Source organism: Ischnura elegans, chromosome X (genome assembly GCF_921293095.1).
Source record: "Ischnura elegans chromosome X, ioIscEleg1.1, whole genome shotgun sequence".
NCBI lineage: Eukaryota > Metazoa > Arthropoda > Insecta > Odonata > Coenagrionidae > Ischnura > Ischnura elegans.
The window spans coordinates 84,148,147-84,172,026 of NC_060259.1; the positions used below are offsets into that span (position 1 = coordinate 84,148,147).

The 23,880-nt window shown below is 39.2% G+C and overlaps 1 protein-coding gene across 1 annotated transcript in view; it reads right to left on the bottom strand.

The window, feature by feature from the left end:
• The window catches only part of LOC124171322 (kynurenine 3-monooxygenase), a 38,489-nt gene extending 15,113 nt beyond the window's left edge, over positions 1-23,376 (bottom strand). Inside the window, exon 1 of the mRNA XM_046550469.1 lies at positions 23,272-23,376. Coding sequence (XP_046406425.1) covers positions 23,272-23,319 — 48 coding nt within the window. The 5' untranslated portion in view covers positions 23,320-23,376. The remainder of the gene's footprint in view (positions 1-23,271) is intronic.
• Between the last annotated feature and the right edge of the window lie 504 nt (positions 23,377-23,880).

Consider the following 23,880-nt stretch of genomic DNA (forward strand, 5'->3'; position numbering starts at 1 on the left):
AAATTTATATGCAATAGCATTTGTGAGTCTGTGGTACCTATGTGTTTTAATGAGTTTAACGTTATTTTCCTGAGTGAGTTGCAGGTTAAATACATACATCATCCTAACATAGCAATAAAAATTCCAAATATCACTCCGAGAAAGACCTGGGGGTACTAAGCGACTCGTCACATGGCAGAGACCTCCCATGAGCCCAGGGGTGGCAGGCTCCACTCATCGAGATGAGGAAACTTTTTAGCCTTTCAGCTAGCTACAAGCCGCCTCGTTGCTACAGTTAACGTAGTCTTCCCATCAACAGGTAGAATTGTATTTTCTTAATTTTTGAATTTCATATTTAATTTTAAGACAAACATAATGGGGTGTCCTGATTTAAAATAACTTGACGTAAACCATCATTTAGAGGTAACAGTGGATTCGGGGGTCCCAGGAGGGGCCCCGCAAAGGATACGCTCTCGAGGGGCCGGGAACCAAGTCCGAGACTTATACGCCCGTGCCACCTCGAGAGGGGGAGGACAGAGGAAGGATAAGGATGGGAGGCATCGCCGCGATGAGAGCCCGATGACACCTCCAGGGGAAGGATAGGAAAGGAAGGGAGGGGACGAGGAATCGCGCACCGTCACAAAGGCGGGCGGGCCCTACTAACAGCGAAACCAAGCGAACGCGACTAATATTCTACCGATCCAAGTGGATTTTCCAATGAGGAAGAAAAATCCATCGATTGAATCAGTAGAATTTAGAGGTAACACATAAATGAATGACATAGATGACAATCTAAGAAATTCTTATCATTTCAAAGCTATTCCTTGCAAGTACGAATATTCATTTTTAAGGGCCGGAACAAGTTTTGTCAGGGGGCAAAGATCAGTTCGCCGCCCACCTTCCCCTGATCCCCCTTTGCTCCCTCCCACCCCACCACTAAAAATAGATCCATCATCTATATTTTTGAGATGCAGAAGTTGAAATTACACACCGTATGTTCGCAACAAAGAACTTTTACTAATATTATTATTCAATAATTTATAAATAAAAAATACTGTTCGATAATTTTATAAGTAATATTAAATAACGTTTTAAAATAAACTTTTCAAATGTTGCCGCCCCCTGTAATCTAACGCCCTGGGCACCTGCCCCGTCCCTGGCCGCCGAGAGTTGTCCGTTGACAGCTAGAAGGGGTAGGGGGCAAGGTTGCCAGGTAAGAAAGGGAAACGCCCACATCACAGGTAAACAAAAGGGTTCCGTGAAGAAAGCAGCCAGAAGGGACGACGAGCGTGAAGGACCCAAAGGAAGAATACTTTGCTTTGGCGATTCGAAGAAAGGGAATGCTTTGGTGGTTCAGGCATGTTTCAGTGCTTCATATCCATGTGACAACGTTGTGTGACTAGGCAAGGGTGTGAGGTGCATTTGGGGGACAGTAATTGGTTGCAAACCATGTTGACGCAGGGTTCTCCGCCCCTCCTTTTAAAGTGCCATCGGACAACTCTCGCCGGCTGGACTGTAGTTCCGGGCCTGTCTATTTCATATATTAATGTGAATGTAATGTAATATTAATATAATGTTAGCAAATGGATCCTTCTGCACTCAACGCCGTACTGCGGACATTTTTGAAAACCGATAAAAATGCGCCCTAAGGGGCAACATTAGTAAACCTTTTGCAGGATGAACTGGGGCCTCCTCTTTGCACTCTCCTTGGTCAAACTCGTCGTATGGCAGGGGTCTATTCTAAACACGATTTGATCGTTGGATTATTCTTCCTCATAGGATAATCCTCCAAAATCGTTATAATAGCAATAGTTGTTGCCTGGTTTCGCTGGTGGTAGGACCCGCCCGCCTTTGTGACGGTGCGGGATTCCTCGTCCCATCCCTTCCTTCCCTATCCCGTCCCCGGAGGCGCCGTCGGGCTCCTATCGCGTCGGCGCCTCCTTCCTTTCTCCTTCCTGTCCTCCCCCTTCTGGGTGCAGAGGTAAAAAGATCGCGCTTACAGGCCCTGCCCCAGGAGTGTATCCTTGCGAGCCCGCTCTAGGAGTCTCGTTCCAACTACATTCTACACACGCTACCGCATGAGCAACACTCTCTCAGGCAGTGCCTAATTTCGGCCGGAACGCACCGAAACAGCGTTCCGGCACCTCTCAGGGAAAATTAGGCTACGACAAAAAAAGTCATCTTGTTTCTAAATTTGGTGAAAAATGATTCCTCAGTGTATCGTTTATTATTGGTTTAAAAATTCGGAAGTTTTTAGGAGGGGCGGCGGCTTACATTTTAAAATTAATATGCGGATTGAATGCGTGGACATGCGTTCCGATAGCTAAATTTTTCAATATCCATGATTAAAACACAAAGTATATTTTCCACACTATTTAATTTAGCACTTAACGACCGTCGATGGTTTCGACACTTTGTGTCATTGTCAAGGAATTATAAAATGCACTAAATTCTTCCACAAAGTGTCGAAACCATAGCCGGTCGTTGAGTGTTAAATTAAATAGTGTGGAAAATATCATTTGTGTTTTAATCATGGATACAGAATTATTCTACAAAATTAAACCTGAAACGATTTTATACGTAAATTTTTCAAAATTAATCACTGCTCTCGGCTGCATTTTCCTCAGCAGACTTGGTTGTCTTCGCGACCAATGGCTCGATCCACGTGTCGCACCTCGCTGCTCGTCTGAAGATCGCATTCCGGCATAATTACCACGAAGATCAAAGGGGGAGGAGGGGAAGAGACAGTGGGAGAGGGGAACGGGGCGAGAAGGTCGAGGCGATATTTTTCGGGCGTGTGGCACGTTGTCGTCCAGCAATTTTCGCATGGAATTCCATCACTTTTTGCACTTATTTTAACCTTCATCTGCTTGTCTGTTTCATCGACTATTCATGCTTTAATAGTAGGGATGGACGGATCCAGGATTATTTTCGGATCCGGATTCGGATCGGATCCTTGATTTTCGGAGCCGGATCTTTCGGATCGGCTATTTTCGGATCCAAATGCATTTTCAAATTCCTGCTATTAAACGAAGTAATTATTCAAGTTTATTCTGGATACATACAATTAAAGGATTTATTTTTAGATTTTCATACACATTTTAATATTTCTACAAATTAAAAATCATTTTATAGGCTTTCAAGCTGTTTTTTTGAAAACATCTTTGTAAAAAAAAACATCTCAACGAGAGAGAATCGGAACTCTTTCCAACCTTATTTTGCATTCACCATCCCTATTTAATAGATTACATTCACCGCTCAAAAATGGAAATTAAAATAAAATGTGACTTTTGAAATAAACACATTTTACAAAAAATAATATAAAATAAAATGCAATGAACGGTAAAAAAATAAGCTTATCATCACCGGAGAATAATGGGTGGGTCCTTATTAGGTTTATTGAAAATGAGTGTAGAAGATAGGTGAGTATGGAAATCGTTGTTCGCTATTATTGTATGAAAATTTTTCAGTACATATTAAAAGCTAGAAGCTGATTCACTGATTGAGTGATTGACACGATTTCGCAGACAACTGTAAGGAGCGGAGATCTTAAATTTTCGGTGACAAAGGTAATAAAAAGTTAATTGGGAGGATAACTCTGAAAGATCGATTAGTTTCAACATGCATCGAGTTGAATTAACATGGCAGACTCACGAAACTAAAACTTTTTCGCCTATATCTTTTAATAGCCGTATTAATACCTAAATCTAATCAGCAAAGGAAAAAGCATTTTTTTATCATTTTTATTCTATTTTTATTTACGACTTAAGCGTGTTATGGGAAAGTTTTGGGATGAAAAAGCAAAAAAAGGAGGTGATATTTCGCACTCGTCAGACGACACATTGAATACGCATCTAGCATAAGGCATCCGTCGCCGAAAGACTTTACCCGTGAACTTATTTAAAATACAAACGAAAGCTGCACGATTCGTCAAAAATTGCTACTGACGTAGAGAAAGTGTTACACAGATGTTGAAAAAAATAAGCTGTGAGCCGCTAGAGACTCGGAGGCTGCACGCTAGGCTATGATTGTTTGATCCATTGAGAATATACATCTTTCTGATAGCGATACAAAGAATATCATATTAGAACCCCACTATCCACAGGGAAAAAATCATTCGCCTTGACCCGGTCAATGGATTTTTCGCACAATAGGGTAGTTTCCTTCATCAAAGAAAACGAAAGGCATTGATTGCGATTAGTTACCCACCATTAGTGTTTTCATAATATACAAATTATTTGGTTTTAGAAATCCTAGTTTAGATGAATGGCAATGGTCAATTTTAACTGTATTAGAAAAAGGCCAGATTGGCGCACATACGATGCCACTCAACGTGACGTCACAGGGACCTAGTTTCTGTACGAGTAGATAGGAGTTTTAAATTGTCTGAGATTACCAATGCACGCATGAGGCACAGAGCTCAGGGGAACATCTCTTAATAATCACCTATTAAAACTGCCTATGGTCGGAACGTTTCCTTCGTTCGATAAGGTATTAATAATGCTTATTTAAGCCAAGCGCTACCTGCTAGCAGGGTACTCTGCTACCTGCTAGCAGCCTGCATCGCAACGGCGCACATATCGACGCCCCAAGGTCACCTCATACGGCGGCAGCGGGAACCAGAATGACGTCACAAGGGCTTTTCCCAGCATTCATACTTAGCCGTCGCGTTTTCGCGCGCTTGAAAATTTTCACTTTTCATTTAATCACGGAAAATAGATATCGTCATTTAAAAATCTAAAAGCGTGAAATTCGTACTCCAGGAGTAATAATCTTTCGATTTAGGCAATAAAAAAATAATAGGAAACCACCCTATTTGTGCATTGCGGGTGATTCCCGTAAAAGTTATCACCGTGGCTAGTCCTGGTATACTTAAATCAGAACCCCACTATATTTACAGGTCCGACAGAAACGAACATTTTGCCGAACAAGTAGGCATGGGAATTCTTTTTCGGGATAAAAAGACCTTAATAAATGCTAGGTGGAATTTTGTTAGATCTTATCACCTTTACCTTTCCTTTTTTAACGACTAGGGTCCTAACACCCCCCGCCACGCGCCTATTGAAGTGACTTGCAATGCAGTATGTAGAAGTAGATGGATGAGGGACCCTAGAGTGAGCGGAGCTAATTTATTTGAATATTTTATTACTCACATATTTTTTATGAGAGGATTCTGACCCAATCCAGACCAATCTTCCGAATACGGTTGGTTAATAAAGAAGCCAGCTTCCCGACCTAGCGCCAAGTGACATCCATGTTTTCACTGAAATGAAGATGCGGCTAGGAGGGAGGCGTTTTTAAACGGACGATGAGGTTCAAAACACCGGTAAAATTCTGTTAGAGTCATTGGTGGCTTAATACTACGAAGAAGGTGTTGCAAAGCTTTGTTCACGACCAATGCCTCGCGATATTTATCACAGTGGACCCTCTCTTTATGACAGTGGCGGATACAGATGGAGGGCGCGCCCCCCCTTTGTGGGGCCGCCCGTATTGCCAAACATTGCAGAACCACAATTGTAACTTTTTTATATCATGAGATGGCAAGTCTTGTATTTTTACATGATCACTTTAATTAAAAACTTCTTAAACTTTGTATGCGACGATTACTTTTTATTACGATAAAAGTAAAGGTAACTCAAGGTATCTTTTGCCCCCCCCCCTTGAGTTTTTTCTGTATCCGCTACTGCTTTACGATGTTTATTCTTTCCGGTGGGACGATCGTAAAGCGATTTCCGTCGTACGTTCTGCGTCATTTTCGGATGATGCCAGTAGTTTAAAGAGCTCAAGCACATGAAAATTTTGCAATGTTAATAACGTGATTCGTTAACATAATACGGCGTACAGTTACGCAATTTATGACACAATGTGCGAGAAGAAACAAAATATGGGAAACTCAAGTTACAAAAGCGCGTGGAAAATTAGCTTGGATCTTATGCCGAATCCATTGTATTTCGAACGCATCGTAATAAGGGGTCACTCTTTCTGGATTATATTTATTATCAGTGTTGATAAAAGTATCGATAATAAGTAACTGGGCTCATTTACAGTTACTTTGCAAAAAAGTAACCAACTACGAGTACATATTACTCATTTTAAAAATTAATCACGAAAACTACAGTTAAAGTTACAATTACTTCCTGTAAGATTGGCCACCCTAGAGATCACCTGGCAACTGTCGAATGTGGGAGTAAAAATGTGAAATATTTTAGCCAAAGAAATAGCTAAAGTTGCAATGTTACATACAATCATAACTACCCTAACAACACAAGAGGTGTCACATTTTGTACCCATCATAAGTTGGCTAAAACGTAAGAGTAGCTGAACATAAACAAGCAAATAATGGCACTCGGGAACTCGAACTATCCGTAGGCCTAAATCGTGAAATCAGTAAAGCTAACCGCCGATTACGAGAAAATAACGATTACAACGAAAGTAACGATGTCTCTTTCGCCGTTAGGAGCAAATTATAATTAAAAATTAAATTTCTCTTAAAATGTAATCGTTACCAGTACAAATTACTGCAAAAGAAATTGCAACAAATAAGTCGATTACTTGTTACAATTTCTTGTTCCAACACTGTTTATTTCTCCAGCTCGGCATACACCCCAACCCTATTCGTCCTATCCATTACTTTCTCTTTCTTTCAATTTCCTGTGTACATAACAGCCTTCTCTTTTGTCTTCAGTCTAAAAATACTCAAAATCAGTCAAATCCTAGTTGGGATGTCGTTGAAAGGAGACGATGGACAGTTATGGTTATTTGCGCTATGAGACTTGGGTAACAAATTTCGTTTGAAAAATATTATGTCAAACGTAAGTGACCAAACAAATCTCATAGCTAGATTTATAAAGCGTAGTGTTCAAATGCAAACCATACCCACGTACGCAACATTTATAACTTTACCATATATAAATCATTTACAATCGTTCGTATTCCTTCGACTTCCTATGATGTTAAATGCAACATTGCGTAACTGGGGAAATTTTTATAATGAAATAAATTCTGCCTGCTAGGCCGTGACCTTTGCACTAGAAATGAGTTCAGCGCGACCAAGGCGGACTGAGCTGTAGAATGCAAGCAAGATATCGCAGAGAACCTTTCTCCGGGGGGAGTTCTTAGCTCATCACTTTCCCCGGCGCCTTGGTGGTATGCAATATCCTTCTGCGATTATGCATCTGAAGTTGGTCTTAGAAAAATGTCGGTTAAAATCGATTTTTAATTTAAGATAAAAGCTCGACTTTTCAACAAAAAATTGAAATTTGAACCAAAATATCGATGTAACGAAAAAATTGACGGTTCCCTTTTGAAAAAATACAGTATGTAGTAAAATATGTTTACTATTCATTCGAAAAACGCTCTAAATACACATTTGACCAATAGATGAAAAATCCGAAAAAATGCTTCAAGTATATGCAGCAGTAAGCAGTAAAAATTTATAAATGCACGCACATAAATTTTGAGGATCACCGCTTGAAACTATTCTGATTCATTAAAAGTTTTGATAGAGATAAACTGATGGAGATGCTTTCTTGATGATCGAGGGCGTGCATTTCAAATTTTACTAGCCCAAGTGAAAATGTTTTCTCATGGGACGGATGAACTTACCATAGGCCAGTGGTAACGCTGCTTAGATCAAACGACATGTTCAAGATTGAAGCTGAAAAATCGAATTTGGGTCGAAAATCGAAGATACCTCACCTATTTGTACCTCATATGTTCAATGTAACCTTGTCAGCCAGTAAAACTCTGAGTTTTGTTTACAGAGTATCAAAGTACACCAACTCATGCAAAGCTCTGAAAATACTGTATTTCTCTTTTGTTAGAAGTAAATTAGAAAATGGATCAATGGTTTGGGCGCCATATTCCAAAAAATACATTGAAGAGATTGGAAAAATTCAAAAGAAATTCATTGGGTACTTGTATTATATTTGTTTCAATGTTTACCTCGCTCAAGAGAATTATGCACCGTATAAAAGCTTGTTGAAACTGTTTAACTGTCAAAGTTTAGAAATAAGAGGGCATGTTAAGGTCTCATGTATTTATTTGACATTATCAATATTGGTGAATGCCAGTTTTGTTTGGCGAGTTTAAATTTTTATGCTCTTTGTTTTACTTAAATTATGCGAAACATGATTATGCAAAAATTCACCATTACGTTATAGAATGTGTAAGACATATAATAAATATTGTAATGAACTTAATTTGTTTCAACAAAGATATGAGTATTGCAAGGCTCTAATATTGTTAATGAGCTATGACGACTAAATTTTATGTGCTATATTCTAAAAAACAGTGATTGTATTTTTGCATTATGTTTATATACTTTCTATCAATTGTGTTTTTCCTGTAATTATATTGTTGGGAAAACAACAAAAACCAATAAATAAATTTAAAAAATAAAATAATGGCTCGATATTGACCTCCTCGATCTTTGAATATGAAAACTCAATTTTCGATTTTAATTGAAATTGATTTTTCCATCACCATCTATATGCTAGAACAAGTAGTTATCAGCTCTTCATCAATCATTTTTATTCGTTGTTTGTAATGTGGTGAATCAAAAACTTTCATTGCACAGCCAATCTCAACGATTACCATCCTTTCAATTTTTCCAGAAGTTACAGGGGGCGCCGGCCCCTATCCACCGTTCGTTATGCAAACAATATTGAGCCAATTTAATTAATATTGTCAATATTGATATTACCAATATTGAGCCATTATTTTATTTTTTAAATTTATTTATTGGTTTTTATTGTTTTCCCAACAACATAATTACAGGAAAAACACAATTGATAGAAATCGTTAATTCGCAACTGATTTTCACGGTTGTGGTTGAAGGAATTAAAACTTTGCTATTGGACATGGTGATTTATTCTTTCCGACTATGGGTTTGTTACAGAATAACATTATCGAGGTGGATTATCATTATCGTGTAATTATTATCAATTATTCTGCAACGAAACCATAGCCGGAAAGAATAAAACACACGGAAATCGAGGGATCCGGGTTCGAGTACCGGTCAAGGCGAATGATTTTTCCCCTGTGGATTTGTCGCACAATTTGGGCATTGCGAGAGACTCCGTAAAAGTTATCACCGTGGCTAGTCCCGGTATACTTAAACAAGAATAAAACACCATGTGGAAACAGCAAAGTTTTAATTCCTTCAACCCCTACGACAAAGGATCCCCACCAAGTCACGCCCGCTACTATTACTGATGACTATGGGTTTATTCCCATGTAAATAGAGTCGAACACCCTCCAACGACCGATTATTACGTAACGTGTCGCGACAGCAGTTTGTTGGCCACCGCGTCGATGGATCCCTCGTCTGCAATACCCACCACCGGTCGCGTCGCTCTATTATGTAAGGCTTCGACGTCACGGGAGTGCTCCGGAAATCAAGCCCCTCCCCTCACAAGCAAGTGTTTAGAACACGTTATGTCCCATTAAGAGCAGCAGGCATCTTCAATACCCATCGCCACATCATTATGCCATAGCGTTGCAGATTGGTTGCGCAAAGTTTCAGAGATTTTTCAGTTGCTTTACAACGCTGGTGGAACATCTTGAATACATTATATACACACAGAGACAATTTATGAGGGGGATACGGAGGCATGACCTCTCCAAAATTTATCAATTTTTAAAATTTTTTATAAGTTTAATAGTTTATGTATCATTGTAAAGGAGTAAAGGGAGTGTATATGCAAATTCATGGCTAAAATTCCCAAACGTGAGAAAATTTTGAGTTGTATTTATTGTAGAGCACTAGTACTCCGTACAAAAATTTACACGGGAGAACGTCCTTCTCTTCCGGGGAGGTAATCATCCATACTCCCCGAGCACAGGTCATGGCCCCCCCTCCAATTTGATGCTAAATTCGCCCCTGCATACTCAGAGGAATCCTAGAGGGTAAAGCGGAACACACTGGGCGGGGAACTTAAAGCAATTGTTCAGGGATCGGGAACTGAAATGTAGGCTTTCCATGTAGGCCAATGCTCAGCCTATCCTCATGCCCTATCAGGAGAAAAATGGCAGAATTATGCGGGAGTGGACCAGTAGCGTAACTAAAGGGGAGCAGCCCCGCAGAACTCTCATCTCGCCTATCTAATATGATATTTCCCTTTCATTGTAATAAACAAAAAACTAAAAGACCGTTAAATTTGTGTTACAAATATTAAATATTATCATATTTTTCTTAAATAAATTCATGTTATAAATCAATATTTCTTGTGTTATTACCTCGGGGCGGTGTACTATTGAATCTGACCCATGCCTCTCCAAAGCCAATTACTCCACTACTAGTAGTGGAGTAATTGGGACTTGGCTTAGTTTTTTTTAGTAGAGTGTGGATCATATTGTAAATACGAGGGAAATATATAACCACACCTTTTCACGAATGGAAAAAAAATAACTACTGCTCGCTCTGTCTCATTCGTTGACGTTTAACTTATCTTAAAACTTACGCTATATGTTATGTTATGGTATTTGGAGGATGCGATCGAAGGTTGACGCCATTTGCGCCATGAGGGAAGCATGGAGAGAAACTCGGCGTCGGTATTAGCCTGCCTTTAAAGAAAGGCTCCAAAAGGACCACGGCGTAACGTCACATCCGACGGACGGAATGCAGTAATTTGTGGCTTCTACTAATCACTCAAGTAGGTATTGGGCCGTCTCTAAAATACCTCAGTCACCGCCGGGATTTGAACTCGGAGCGACTGGGTGGGAAGCCAACACTCTAGTCAACACTTCAATCCGACTCTTACTTACACTAGATTTTTAAACGTTTCGTCGTATGCATGGTAATACCCTTGTTAATAATCACCTGAATCTCAAATGAGGAAACTTTAACTGAGTGTTTTCTCAGGGCTAAAGTTTTCATTTTCGAGATAAAGGTATTATTGACAAGGATGTACTCTATATTACGTGAAAATTTCAAGATGGCGCAAGGAAATTTGAAACAAATGATGCTTCCGGATGCAGAACACGATCGTTCAAGCGAGAGTGATGCGCCCTCGAAGAACATCCATGCTTTTCATCGTCATTTAGGAAGTCATTGGTGGCAAAAGAGAGGAAATGAACTTCTTGGGTTATTCCATATTCACTGAATACAGTTAAGTTGGATATCATTGCAATATAATCGTTGATTTTGAAACATCTTCAAACAAGAAGTTGATTCTTGAACATCGGTCTCAGTTTAATGTAAAATATTAGTTATCCGATGACATCTGGGTATTTCGCCTACATCAATAATACCGGTTGGAAAACCCAAAAAACCTTCCCGCAAGCTTACTCATTTCTTATATTTGTTAAAATTGATCCATTTCTTTTTCTTGGCGCTAAGGGCAATTTTCAATGAAATGTTGGCTCCTCCTTGGAAATTAAGCATACCCGGTGAAATCGATTGGGGAAATAAAGCTGAGTAGAAACAGAAAAGTTTGCCATTTTTACTATGAGATTTCAGCACACGCGTGAAGCAGACGGGTGATTTTTAAGAATGATCAAGAATGCACGAAACTGGTTAAAGTACTTCCATAATTTTAAGTAAAAACGTAAAAACACTGCAAATAGGGCACTTTTTATCTCTTCATATTGGTGAGGTAGCGACGATCCACCGTCACACGTATCTATATATGATATTCGGTTAAATTTTATTTACAAATCATTTCAAAACTTGTAAAAAGACCCACCCTTCATTACAATCCGTGTTTTAATTAATTGGGTCGGATGGTATGCTGTCCACAACCCAACAAACATGAAAAGTGTGCGACCTACGTGTTTGGCCTTGCGGAAGAGGCGTGGGATCCAAATCACAGAAAAGACTTTTCAAGCATCTCAAAATAACAAACCTGACAAAGTCAAGGGTGAACGCCATTCCAGTGACTCACAAGATAAGCAACGGAGGTCACTGAGCACTGAGCTAAACCGTTAAATAATGCAAGAACTTGGAGAGAGCCGGAAGGCCTCATTTCAAAGTCGAGAAGCAGTAATGACGAGCCAACTTATTAGGCACCGCCCTCTATTTTTCCCTCTCTCGCTGAGCTAATTGCTTCATCCACTTACTGGAGAGTCCGATCAAATTTAAGGTATCATTTTTCACAGTTCAATTAGCATCATGACAAAAATACTCGGGCGAAATAACTGATTTATGAGCCTTTTTAAAGCCTGTTTTCATTAAAAATTCAATCATGAGTTCGCCGAGGAGAAAGTCAGGCCAGTAAAAACTGTAATCCTTGTTAGGAGAACAGTATCACAAACAGAGAAGGGAACAAAAAACTTCCCTCGGAAAAGTAAATCCACAAAGAATTTCAAATATAATTTAAAAGCATTTTCACGACTTCCATTCATTATGAGGTATTAACCACAAGTAAAATCGCCAGTTTTCGAAATTTTTTATGTCATCACAGTGACCATGACTGTACAAAATTATTATTTTTACTGCACTGATCTATGCTTCATACACCGTAATAAACCGATATACATGCATTTAGAATCTCATAAATGTTTTTTTAAATCCTGCATATCAAATAAGAATCGGATTGAGATTTTCCGTGTCCTTCCTGAAAAGGAAATAGTCTTTAAACTCGCGTGGCCTTGTTATCTCTTCCACTCCGATAAGCTCTCCAATTTCTGAGCAAACACAAATCTTCTGAAGTAATATTCATGTTCACGTCATGACTTCTTATCAGTACATTAAGACGCTACGCAGTATCCCGGAAGCGACTTCGTGAAATAGAATTGAAGTTGATGAATATTTATGAGAAATAGCAAGCAAAAATCGAACTAAATGGCTAATGAGTACACAGTGAGTATAACACTTATAACTTTAAGTGTAAATTATTAGTAATATTTATGCACACATGTCATTGTTCATTTTTGACTAGAGAGACCTGCGAGGATACATTATTAAGAATAAATTTGCTATATGATATTGAGAAATCAGGCAATGAACACGAATACTAAATGACGAAATGGAAAAGCGATAAACAGCTGATAAAATACCACGAAAGTTGGCGATTGCTTAATTTTACTAATTTAATTAATTTACTGTACCAGAGGATGGAAAATATATGAATAAATTCATAATATAATTGTGTATTCATTATTAATACAAAATTAAGGTTATTTTAGTGTATTCACTATTTACGATTTATAATTTTTAGGATTGAAGCTTACATTTTATGCTATATTTTTCGGATATTCAAGGGTACCTCTGCATCCCATGAAGATCACGCCTATTGGCTGCTCCATAGACACGACTATTATTATTCAAGTATTCCACCGATTGAGGTAGGTTTTCATGAAATATTGAAGAAGCATTCTGTCAGCCTCCCCTTAATTAAAATTCGTATAATTTATTTGCCATATTTTATTATCATTAAATTATACCACCAATTAATGTAAGACACAACTATGGGGAGATATATTGTGTATGAGCACGTCTTCAAAATGAGCATGCCTCAAGAGCACATCTTCAAAATCTACATCTACAACCCCGCCAGCCGCCTGGATAGACGTGTGGCGGAAGGTGTAAGGACACCATCATATGAATACGTCGGGAAATAAACTTGCTTCCACCGAGACTCAAGCCCTCACGAGAGGGATGGCTGTGTTCGCTCCGTCGCTCCTGCGGTCAGCGAGGACAGACCATGAACGATACCACATGGCATTTTCGTGAATCACGCTGTCATCCGATACCCCTGTGGTGGCAGCGGGCGTGGGCTGGAACTTACCGCTCCACCACCCCCACGTCACCTGCCCGTGGACTACACCCCACGTCGGACGAGAGGCGAGGTATTCCCGCGCTTGATCACTGAAGAATGCAGCCCGCCCGCAAGGAAACACATTATATAAAGTCACTTAGGTCCACTTTCCCAGTGGCGCAGCGAGGGGGGGGTTTTGGGGGATAAACCCCCCCCCCCAGAGTTAAGAGAAATTTTTAACTTAAATCCATTTAACTTATTGGATTGATATTACAAATATAATAGTGTAAGTATTAATAAAATATCCCTCAAAAAGCCGTAAAACTCCCCATTTTGAACCATTTATCTTAAAATTACCCAATTTATTAAGCTCGCACCTACCGCTTATCCTGGTGGGTATTCCATACCCCCCACACACCCTAGTTTTAGTAGCACCTAAACCTCCCCCAGCCTCAATTCCTAGCTGCGCCCCTGCACTTTCCATCCACTGTCCATCGGGCGTCATTGCAGCTCTACACCCACCCCTCAAAGCAAATTCTCAGCTTCCCATCAAAACTAAATAGGTACGTAGTAACACGAACGTAAATATGCTCCTCACTTATGCCTCCCCAGGCTGTACGCCCCTGCAACGCTATTAAAAGGAATTCAAACAACAGAGAGCAAAACAATAGGATAGATATAATCGGAGTACCGTGGTATCCTAGCAACAGAAACGGTAGGAAGGGCTTGATGCACACACCAATAGGGTAGTTTCCTTCATCAAAGAAAATGAAAGGCATTGTTTGAGATTCGTTACCCACCATTAGAGTATTCATAATATACAAATAATTTGGTTTTAGAATTCCCAGTTTAGACGAATGGCAATGGTCAATTTTAACCGCATTTGAAAAAGGCCAGATTGGTACCCATGCGATGCCACTCCACGTTACGTCACAGGGACCTAGATTATATACGAGTAGATAGGAGTTTTACATCGTCTGAGATTACCAATGCATACATGAGGCACAGAGCTCAGGGTAACATTCCTTAATAATCACCTATTAAAACTGCCTATGGTTGGAAAGTTACCTTCGTTTGATAAGGTATTAATAATCCTTATTTAGGCCAAGCGCTACCTGCTGGCAGGGTACTCTGCTACCTGCTAGCAGCCTGCATCGCAGCGGCGCACATATCCTCGCCCCAAGGTCACCTCACACGGAGACAGCGGGGACCAGAATGACGTCACACGGGCTTTTCCCAGCATTCATACTTAGCCGTCGCATTTTCGCGCGCTTGAAATTTTTCACTTTTCATTTCATCGCGAAAAATAGATATCGTCGTTTCAAAATCTAAAAGCTTGAAATATCTACTCCAGGAGTAATAATCTTTCGATTTAGGCAATAAAAAAATAATAGGAAACCGCCCTATTTATTGGGCGCCCGTGAAAGATCGAAGAGCATGTACGAGCAATGAACACAAAACACATTCGAGGGGGTGGGAATTATAATTTATCAAAAAGGGATCATCAGATCGTGATCATCTTCATGGCGAGAAATCAACAGCCTAAAACCTTTCGCAGGTAAAGTGATCACATAACAAGCCAATGCCAAATGGTTCACTCTGATCCAAGTCCAAGTTGATGTCTCTTTATTTTTTTACTTTGCGGCAGGATCCAGCCGGAAGAGCTTCTCCTGGGTGGTTCTTGGTTGTTTAGATTCCATAGATTCTATATTTTTTCACTAATTTATTCTTAATTAAGCCATGTGAGCCAGTCCTTGCACTAGGAGCCTGTTTTTGTAAGAGAAATTATTGCGCTGGATTTGCAAATTCTTCTCTCCTTCTGCATTTTTCATTCAAAGTTCTTTCAAAATTCTGCTCAACAGGTTATGCTCCACGCTACCACATTTGACATAGTCCAACGTGGATTAACGTCAGTATACCCTCCCGCTAAATTTATTTTCGTGTCGATTGTGGTAGAGTTAAGAAAGGAAAAATATTAAGAAAAGAGTTAAGTAAAAATAAGAGAGCCATATTTTTCCGTTTTTCGACCCGTAGCCTACGTCTCGAGATCTTCGCGGCGAAAAACAAACAGCCTTAAACATTTCGCAGGTAAATTGATGACGTCATGAGGTCATTACAAGCGGCTCACTGCTTCTCAGGTACTCTGCGGACTACTGCAGTGTCCTCTAGTGGTTCGCTGTTGTTAACGCTCTTATGAGCAATTCCCTCAATCAGTGAAAAGTACTAGGAACGAGAAAATGAACGAAAATTCCAATGACGTAACGAACTCATGAAAATGGGGCGACAACTTTCAAACTATTTTATTTTAAAACTTCCAAGGGAACGAATAAATTAGGAATATTGTTTTCGCCGCAACTTGTTATTTCCTACCATATACCGAATTTTTTTAAGAAATGCAATTTTGGGCTGAATGAATGACAGTTCTTTAAACCATGCTTTCAACATGAAAAGCCATTACTTTTACTATAAAAATTATATTTTACCTTAACTAATGCGCTATGTTACTTAAAAGTAATGTCCGAGTACTTGATTATCCGAAGATACTTCGGTCCATATCACCTCGGATACGTGATAGTGAAAAACAATTCTTCCACCAAATCCAATATATTCCTTGACAGCATTCCAAATACACTTTCAAAGTCGGGGTGTATAAATGCTGCAGGCACAATGCTCAGCCAATTTTCCCTTGAAGAAGTGTGGCAGCGAGAATTTATGTCTAAAATTTCTGAATCCCTTCACAAGCACAATTCTTCAGAGGAAAAAACCTATCGAACCTTCCCTTATTCCCTCATCCACAATGGAAACACGAGTTACATTGCGACAAAGATTCACATTTTCAAGCATATTTTCCGAGCAAGTAATACTAAGCGGTATTTCGCTCAACTTCAACACTGACTTTGCTGATTCTATGCCCAAAAATCTCTCTATTCATTAACATTAAACAAGAAAAAAATCAGTATTTTTCTCAAAATATTTACTAAAATAATTTTAACAGAGCAGATGGATGGATTGAAAGCCAATGGCCGAGGAAATTGAATTGACATGTTTGCTCCATCAATGAAAGAAAATTACTCAATTTTTGCTAAAAATACGGCTACATATGACAAGGCGTCAATAAAATGGATTTTTTATTTACTTGGTACGATGTGACTGGTTCATTTCAACGGTATTAAGAAACGCAATTGCGATTAATGCTCCCAATTTCGACGACTCTAAAATTGAAGAAGGTCTAACATAAGAAGTCAAGGTGGTGTTCGTATCCACAAACTTTTCATTAAAAAAAGTAACTTTAATAAAAAAATGAAATTATATATTTGCAGTTGATATCCTTCTGGGAGAAACAATTATTTATACCAATAAGTAATAACGATAATTCAAGAAAGATCGAATTACCAGAATAGGTTTTTTTGACAACCTTATGGGCATAAAGGAAAATAGCACAGGTTAACTCTCTGGGGTAAAAGAAAATTAACCTAAAGATAATTACCCATTGATATTTAACTACATTTTCTCCACGACTGAGGTCGCATCTGCAGTTAATAAGCAGATTAGCTAAATATACTCTCCAAAGCAAAAATGGAGGTTACAATTGAAAATGTTCGTCGAGCATTCGTAAAAAATGGAGGTTACAATTCGTAAAAAAAATGCAGTCATTTTTGTTCCTTTCAACTCAAAATCCGCTTGATTCCCAGAGTTTACTTCTAAGACCATCAATTTAAGAGTATCAATTATCAACTTAAGAGTATCAATTCCGTCACAGTCACAGATTCATATTCGCAATTGAGACGCAGGCGATCACTGACAAGGGTAGACCCATTGTGTACACTGAACTTTAGAATTATAGAAATACTGTTTGATAAGTGTTACGTTACAAAAAAAAACAACATATGGCCCGTTGAGAAGGAGATATGCGCCTTCCAAACTGTTCATCAATTGAATAAAGCCCCAATAAGAGATCTTGGAACGTCAAACATGGTTAATGAAACAAAACATTTACATACCACACGGATTTATATAGTCCACCGTCAATTTCGACGAATAATCGTCATTTGCCATATTTAATGTTCATAATTTCCACAAAGCATCAATAAATCCATTATTTTGAAAAGTGATATTATAAGGCAAACGAGTTCAAAAAGAGGGCCATTAATCCGTTCTTTCAGGATGTTCACACTTTCGGCAACTGAGGAGCGCTGACGACCTTCATAACCTCGCCCCTCAAACATCTATTCAATCTCGAGTGAACCCACTCCACTCAAGACGAACATTTTCATGGTCACTTTGTCTTATCGTATCGGCTCGGACCGTGTTATCGGAGGGTGAAATTCAGCTAAAACCAGCCTCAAAAATTGGCAGATATTAAACCCCTAATTCGAATGATTATGTAAGGAAGTAATCACTATATAGTGCTGGGTTCTTCAGCAGCGTTCGTTGACTTCAAAGCTGGATGACAGTCGATAAAAACGGCTCTTGAACCTGGAATCGCACACTCGTCATGAACATAGCCACGGAAACATACGCAACGGTTTTAGTGAGTATCCAGTCAGTAGAACTACGTTTCACCACAGAGATGAAGCTTGCAAGGGTGAGATCACTCCTATTCAAGACCGGGTGGAGCGAAACTCGACATCAGAATCAGGCAGTGGCATAGCCAAGAATTTAGTTCGGGGAGGTCCGAAATCAGGGGGGAAATTTTTGAAAAACAGGTTAGAAAGTACAGGGTATTAAACTAATTTTAATGCTTTTCATTATCGAAAAAAACTTCATTTGCTAAAAAAATATTTTTAAATTCATGATTTTTCAATATTTTGTTACCTTTTATGGGAAAAAATAATTGTGTTTTTATATTTCGGGGGGGGGGGGTTCGGACCCCCTGGACATCCGCCATGGCTACGCCACTGGAATCGGCCTCCTTTTCATTATTAAAATATCGCTATCATCGCAAACTAGGAATCCGTCAAACAACTTGTATTTTAAAGCGGTGGGCATATTTTTAGAATATCCTCAACGTCATTGATGAAAATATTAAAATTCTCTTTTTTTCGGTCAGGTTTACTATGCCTGCAAAAGATAATTTATGCTTCAGAATAGCCTTCATGACATGAAGCAGATATGTATACAGGAAATCCAATCATTCGGGTTATAATCACTTTCTAAAATATTGTCTATGGGATTCCCAATTACATCCCTCAAATGGTAAGCAGTTAAGGATTGAATTTGGCTAAGCATGTCTTTATAATAGACGTTATATTTTCGGAATCACTTCATGTTTATTGCCTGAAGGTCCATTCATCCCGCGTTTCTTATGGCCACCATCAATATTAATTAAAAGATTAAAAATGGAAAACAATTACTAAATTTGGCACCCAAGGTAATCAAGTATATATAACCGTTAAACATATAATGAATCCGACAGTTATGGATGCTTTAACGAGATAGGGCTAATAGGGTAGTTTCCTTCATCAAAGAAAACGAAAGGCATTGATTGAGATTCGTTACCCAACTTTAGTGTATTCATTCAACTTTAGTGCATAATATACAAATTATTTGGTTTTAGAAATCCCAGTTAAGACGAATGCTAATGGCCAATTTCAAGCTCATTTGAAAAAGGCCAGATTGGCACCCATGCGATGCCACTCCACGTTACGTCACAGGGACCTAGATTCTATACGAGTAGATAATTGTTTTACATCGTCTGAGATTACCAATGCATGCATGTGGCACAGAGCTCAGGGAAACATCTGTTAATCTCCTGTTAAAATTGCCTTTAGTCGGAAAGTTTCCTTCGTTTGATAAGGTATTGATAATCCTTATTTAAGCCAAGCGCTACCCGCTAGCAGCCTGCATCGAAGCTGCACACATATCCTAGCCCCAAGGTCACCTCACTTTGCAGCAGCGGGAACCAGAATGATGTCACACGGGCTTTTCCCACCATTCATAATTAGCCCTCGCGTTTTCGCGCACTTGAAAATTTTCACTTTTCATTTAATCGCGAAAAATAGCTATCGTCATTTAAAAACCTAAAAGCGTGAAATGCGCACTCCAGAAGTAGTAATCTTTCGATGTAGGCAATAAAAAATAATAGGAAACCACTCTATTGTCCTAAAAAATTGACTTATGGTTAAAAAAAATTATTTCAATGAAAGCCTTAGACCATGGTAGAGCTTAAGGAAGGACAGAGAATTTTCTACACATAACACAGAGGCTTTTATGATGAGAGGGTGCCGCCAATAACTCATAAGAAACCTTGGGGAGCGTGAACGTAATGCAATCAGGGTCAAGGATATTTACTTCCATCGCTGAAGTTATTTTTCCGCGATATTTTAAAAGGCAACAAACGTATCAAAAAAGCAATATTGAACAGGCTTGTGCACCATGTTTCGGATTCACTATTTATATCGATCGTTAAAAACGCTTATTCATGTTAGCTTACAACCCATTACTTTTCAGAAGTCCTTACACTGATCCGCTGAAATTATTGAGTTGAGTAAACATCAAAATTTCAACCCAATTCGATTTCGAATCAAAGTTTCGAGAAAATTACAAAACTATCTTTATTCACGTTGACACAGACACTGATACTACATTCCGTACTAATTTCATAAAAATCCGCCTGGGTTTCGGCAACTACGCGCCATTCCATAATTCCGAGTTTGGATATAGCTGGGAGCATAAAGTTCTAGGGGTGAAACAGGAATAAAAGACAGAAGGAAGAGAGGAGGAATAACGGAAGGGATGTTATGGTAGAACAGATATATTTTAAAGATAAAATCAAATTAAAATTATGACTCGTTGACTAATTATAAGGTTGATTTTGTCGAGAAATGAGAAAAGTCAGGACAGAACGATGGTTCGAGCAGGCAGTCATGTTGTTAAAAAATTTAATTTATATTCCGTAGGGCACTTGCGATTAAGCTGTATTGGTAGCCACGCGAAAAAATCCTCAACACTCATATGGTTCAACCCGAGAAAGAAGCGGTTGCCACGGCCGTTTCCGCAAGTGCCACCGATGTTATCTCCATTGAGTAAACAGACTGTATATTATGTCAAAACTACATCATCATTAACATCTTGAGCTTAAAATGCCCTATTTATGATGTGTTTTGACGTAATGAAGGCTCATTGTTCGTCGTGAAGATAACATCTTTGACACTTGAGGAGTTTGCCGAAAAACCTGTGAAGGGCAGAGATGGGTTTAGTCCCAAGTAACGTACCTATCAGTCAAAATGTCCCAGTCTGCGAATGATCACCTAATATGGTGATACCACGTCATTAGTACATCAAAGTGAAATCTGGGGGGATATTTACTTTTGCAAGGCTCCTTTTCTCGGACAAGAGAGGACGCAAATGACTAACACAAATTTTACTGCAGAATACTTCGTATTTTTATAAAATTTTAAAGGGCATAGCTGGATAAGAGGGTGAAAAGTCCCCCCTCTGGGATTTTTCCCGCTCAAAGTTCTTGAAAACAATTCAAAATCTGCTCCATTAAATAAGATTTCAAATTCCGCAAACTGCATTAAAAAATATGCCTTCTTGACCGAGATATTTAAAAAAGAGTGAAAATCGTATATTCGATCTAGCCGGCCCCGGTGGGCCTCTAGCGGGATGGAAATGTGGGTAGGATTGTCCTATTTGATCCCAAATCGCATACCCTAAGTACGGGAAAAATCCCGGAGGGGGGACTTTTCACCCTCTTATCCGGCTATGCCCTTTGGTAAATTTTAATACTTATACCTGCGTAATACTTCGGAACTCAACCCCGCGAGTAGTTCACCCTCGTTCGGAGGCCAAGACTTGTGCGTACCCTATCACAAAGCTCACTTTTATGGTCCAATTTCATTCAACGATGAGCTACATAATCCTTTCCGACGGCTCCGAAGAAAAGGCCCTCCCTTCCAACGCAGAGGGTATGTTGTTCTCCGATTCGGAGGCGTGGTTCACCGGCATTGCCAATTCGCCCGAAATTGGGGACTATGAGCGTTTTCGGCGGAGGGATTTTTGTGTCCGCGACTTAGCATAAATTTTGCCCAAACCAGAATTATGTAAATTTAGTTACGTGTTAATGGTACAACTTTAAGGAGTTAATGCCTGCATTAATTTGTGTCCAGACTGTCGTATACTACAGTTTAGATTAGGCTTACCTATCTGATAATACACTCTGATATTACGAGCTGGGACAGTATGTACCACGTTGTTATTAATTTTTTCTTAACTTAAACGTAACCTCATCACGCTATACGGCTCGTAATTGTAAAAACTAATGATGCCAAAACTCATCTTCGAGGTACATTCAAAGACGGGCTTGATTTACTTCTTACTACGGTTGGCCAACTATTACACCCTCTAAGATGTCTTCAACATGTGAGGCTACTGATTAGCAAATTTGATTTTTGAATTATTAACAAATTTTCTCAATTAATTTAGCTAATAATTACTATGAAAAACTATTTTTGAATAATTTTTATGATAACAGAGAAAAATATTTGCAAACACTACCGTAGACGCAAAGCTTCAGTAGTTTCAATGTAATTTTTAAACCATAACCACATTTTCTCGCATTCGTTTCCATGGCTATGGTAAAAAAAAATGCCTGCCGTCTACTGTTACTTCATCCTTACAAAAACTTTAAATTGTAGATGAAATTGAAAAGATATAATAAGTTACTCCGGGCACCACTTACGAAATAAGTGGTAAATTAAGAATAAAACTAGAGGAATATAAACGCAGCGGAAAATTATTTTGTAGAAGAAAAAAATTTAGATGCTACTTTATGCAGTTAAACTCATGAAACACGACCTTATGCAACGGTAAGGCAACAAAGAAGGCCTGGAGGAGTATCATATTCATAGCTTATATCCCTGAACGTTTCCGACAAAGAAATTTTATTATTTTATAAGAAGAATGATTAGAAATAATAAGAATCTTAAGACAATTTTTATTATCCAAACGCTTCGGTTACTCTCGCGGCAAAGTTGAAAGTGAAAGTAATTTCCAATTTCAACATTCATATGTTTTGGTTCGTTCTCTGTCCAGACGCGGGACACTTAAACGCTCAGAAGCAGAAACCACCAGAGCGGTGAAAGGATATTTCTTCATATAGGTCATTACTAGTTATATAATTCGATGGTTTAATGAATATTTCATATCTAAGCTCAAATAAACGTGGTACTGGTATAATGACACTATACGTAAACGCGTAAACTTTACAAAATGGGTGACCGCGGCAAGTTTTTGAGAAGTAAGAAAGGGTATTCGATTCTGTACGGGGGCAACTTTGTAAAATTTACTCGAAATGTGACTCCTTATTTACTATAGAAGCTGTTCACTAGAGGGTTGCAGTAGTAATGAGAGGATTAGGTCTCTGTGATTCGAGCCCTTTTAAAGATTATTGTCCTTTTTCGGAGATGAAGAATACGACTGATATAATACTCGATGCCGGGGAGTAGTTTTTGGATCTGAAGAAATTTCGAGGAAGAAGCGCCGAATATTTGGAGGCACGCTCATGTAATGGGTTCGCCTAACTCTCGGAGATAGTGAGGTGGTGGCGGGATGAAGAACACAGAATAATACCTCTAGAAATAACACTCACCAGTCCACCGCCAACGATGGTCACCGTGATGGGATCTCCTTGTTCCATCTTCTCGAGATTTTACGACCACGAAACTGCCGCTCAGCTGCTCTCCGAGAAAACTAAGCTCGTGTCCACGGCAACGGGAGCGGGGGAGCGTCGGAGAAGACGTCCGGCGCATGCGCAATCAGACCGCGCGACCTCGGACCCTGGAGCGGAAGGTGAGCGTTATGTAAGAGGCCATTTCCAATTCTACACATGTGCGCGGAAGCCAGACGATTCCGTGCGGATGAGAATTAATTGCACGACTCGAGGCGAAGAGTTTTTGGACTAGAAGAAATTGCGAGGATGAAGCGCCGAATATTTTTAAGCACGCCTTTGAATTGGGGCGGATTAAATCTAAGTGAAAGCGAGGTGGCGGCGAGATTGCTTCCAGGTGTAAGGTCACAAATATTACAATAGAGGATTCCCCAGTCGTCCACTAAATGTTTTGTCAACCACCGCCCATTTGAATGGGTTTACTAAAGTCGACACCGTCGCCGACGGGCAGAGCGATCCGAGTGTCACGGTGAAATAAAATATAATTAGTACCGCAAACTAATATTTATAGTCGTGAGGAGTTGATCTATA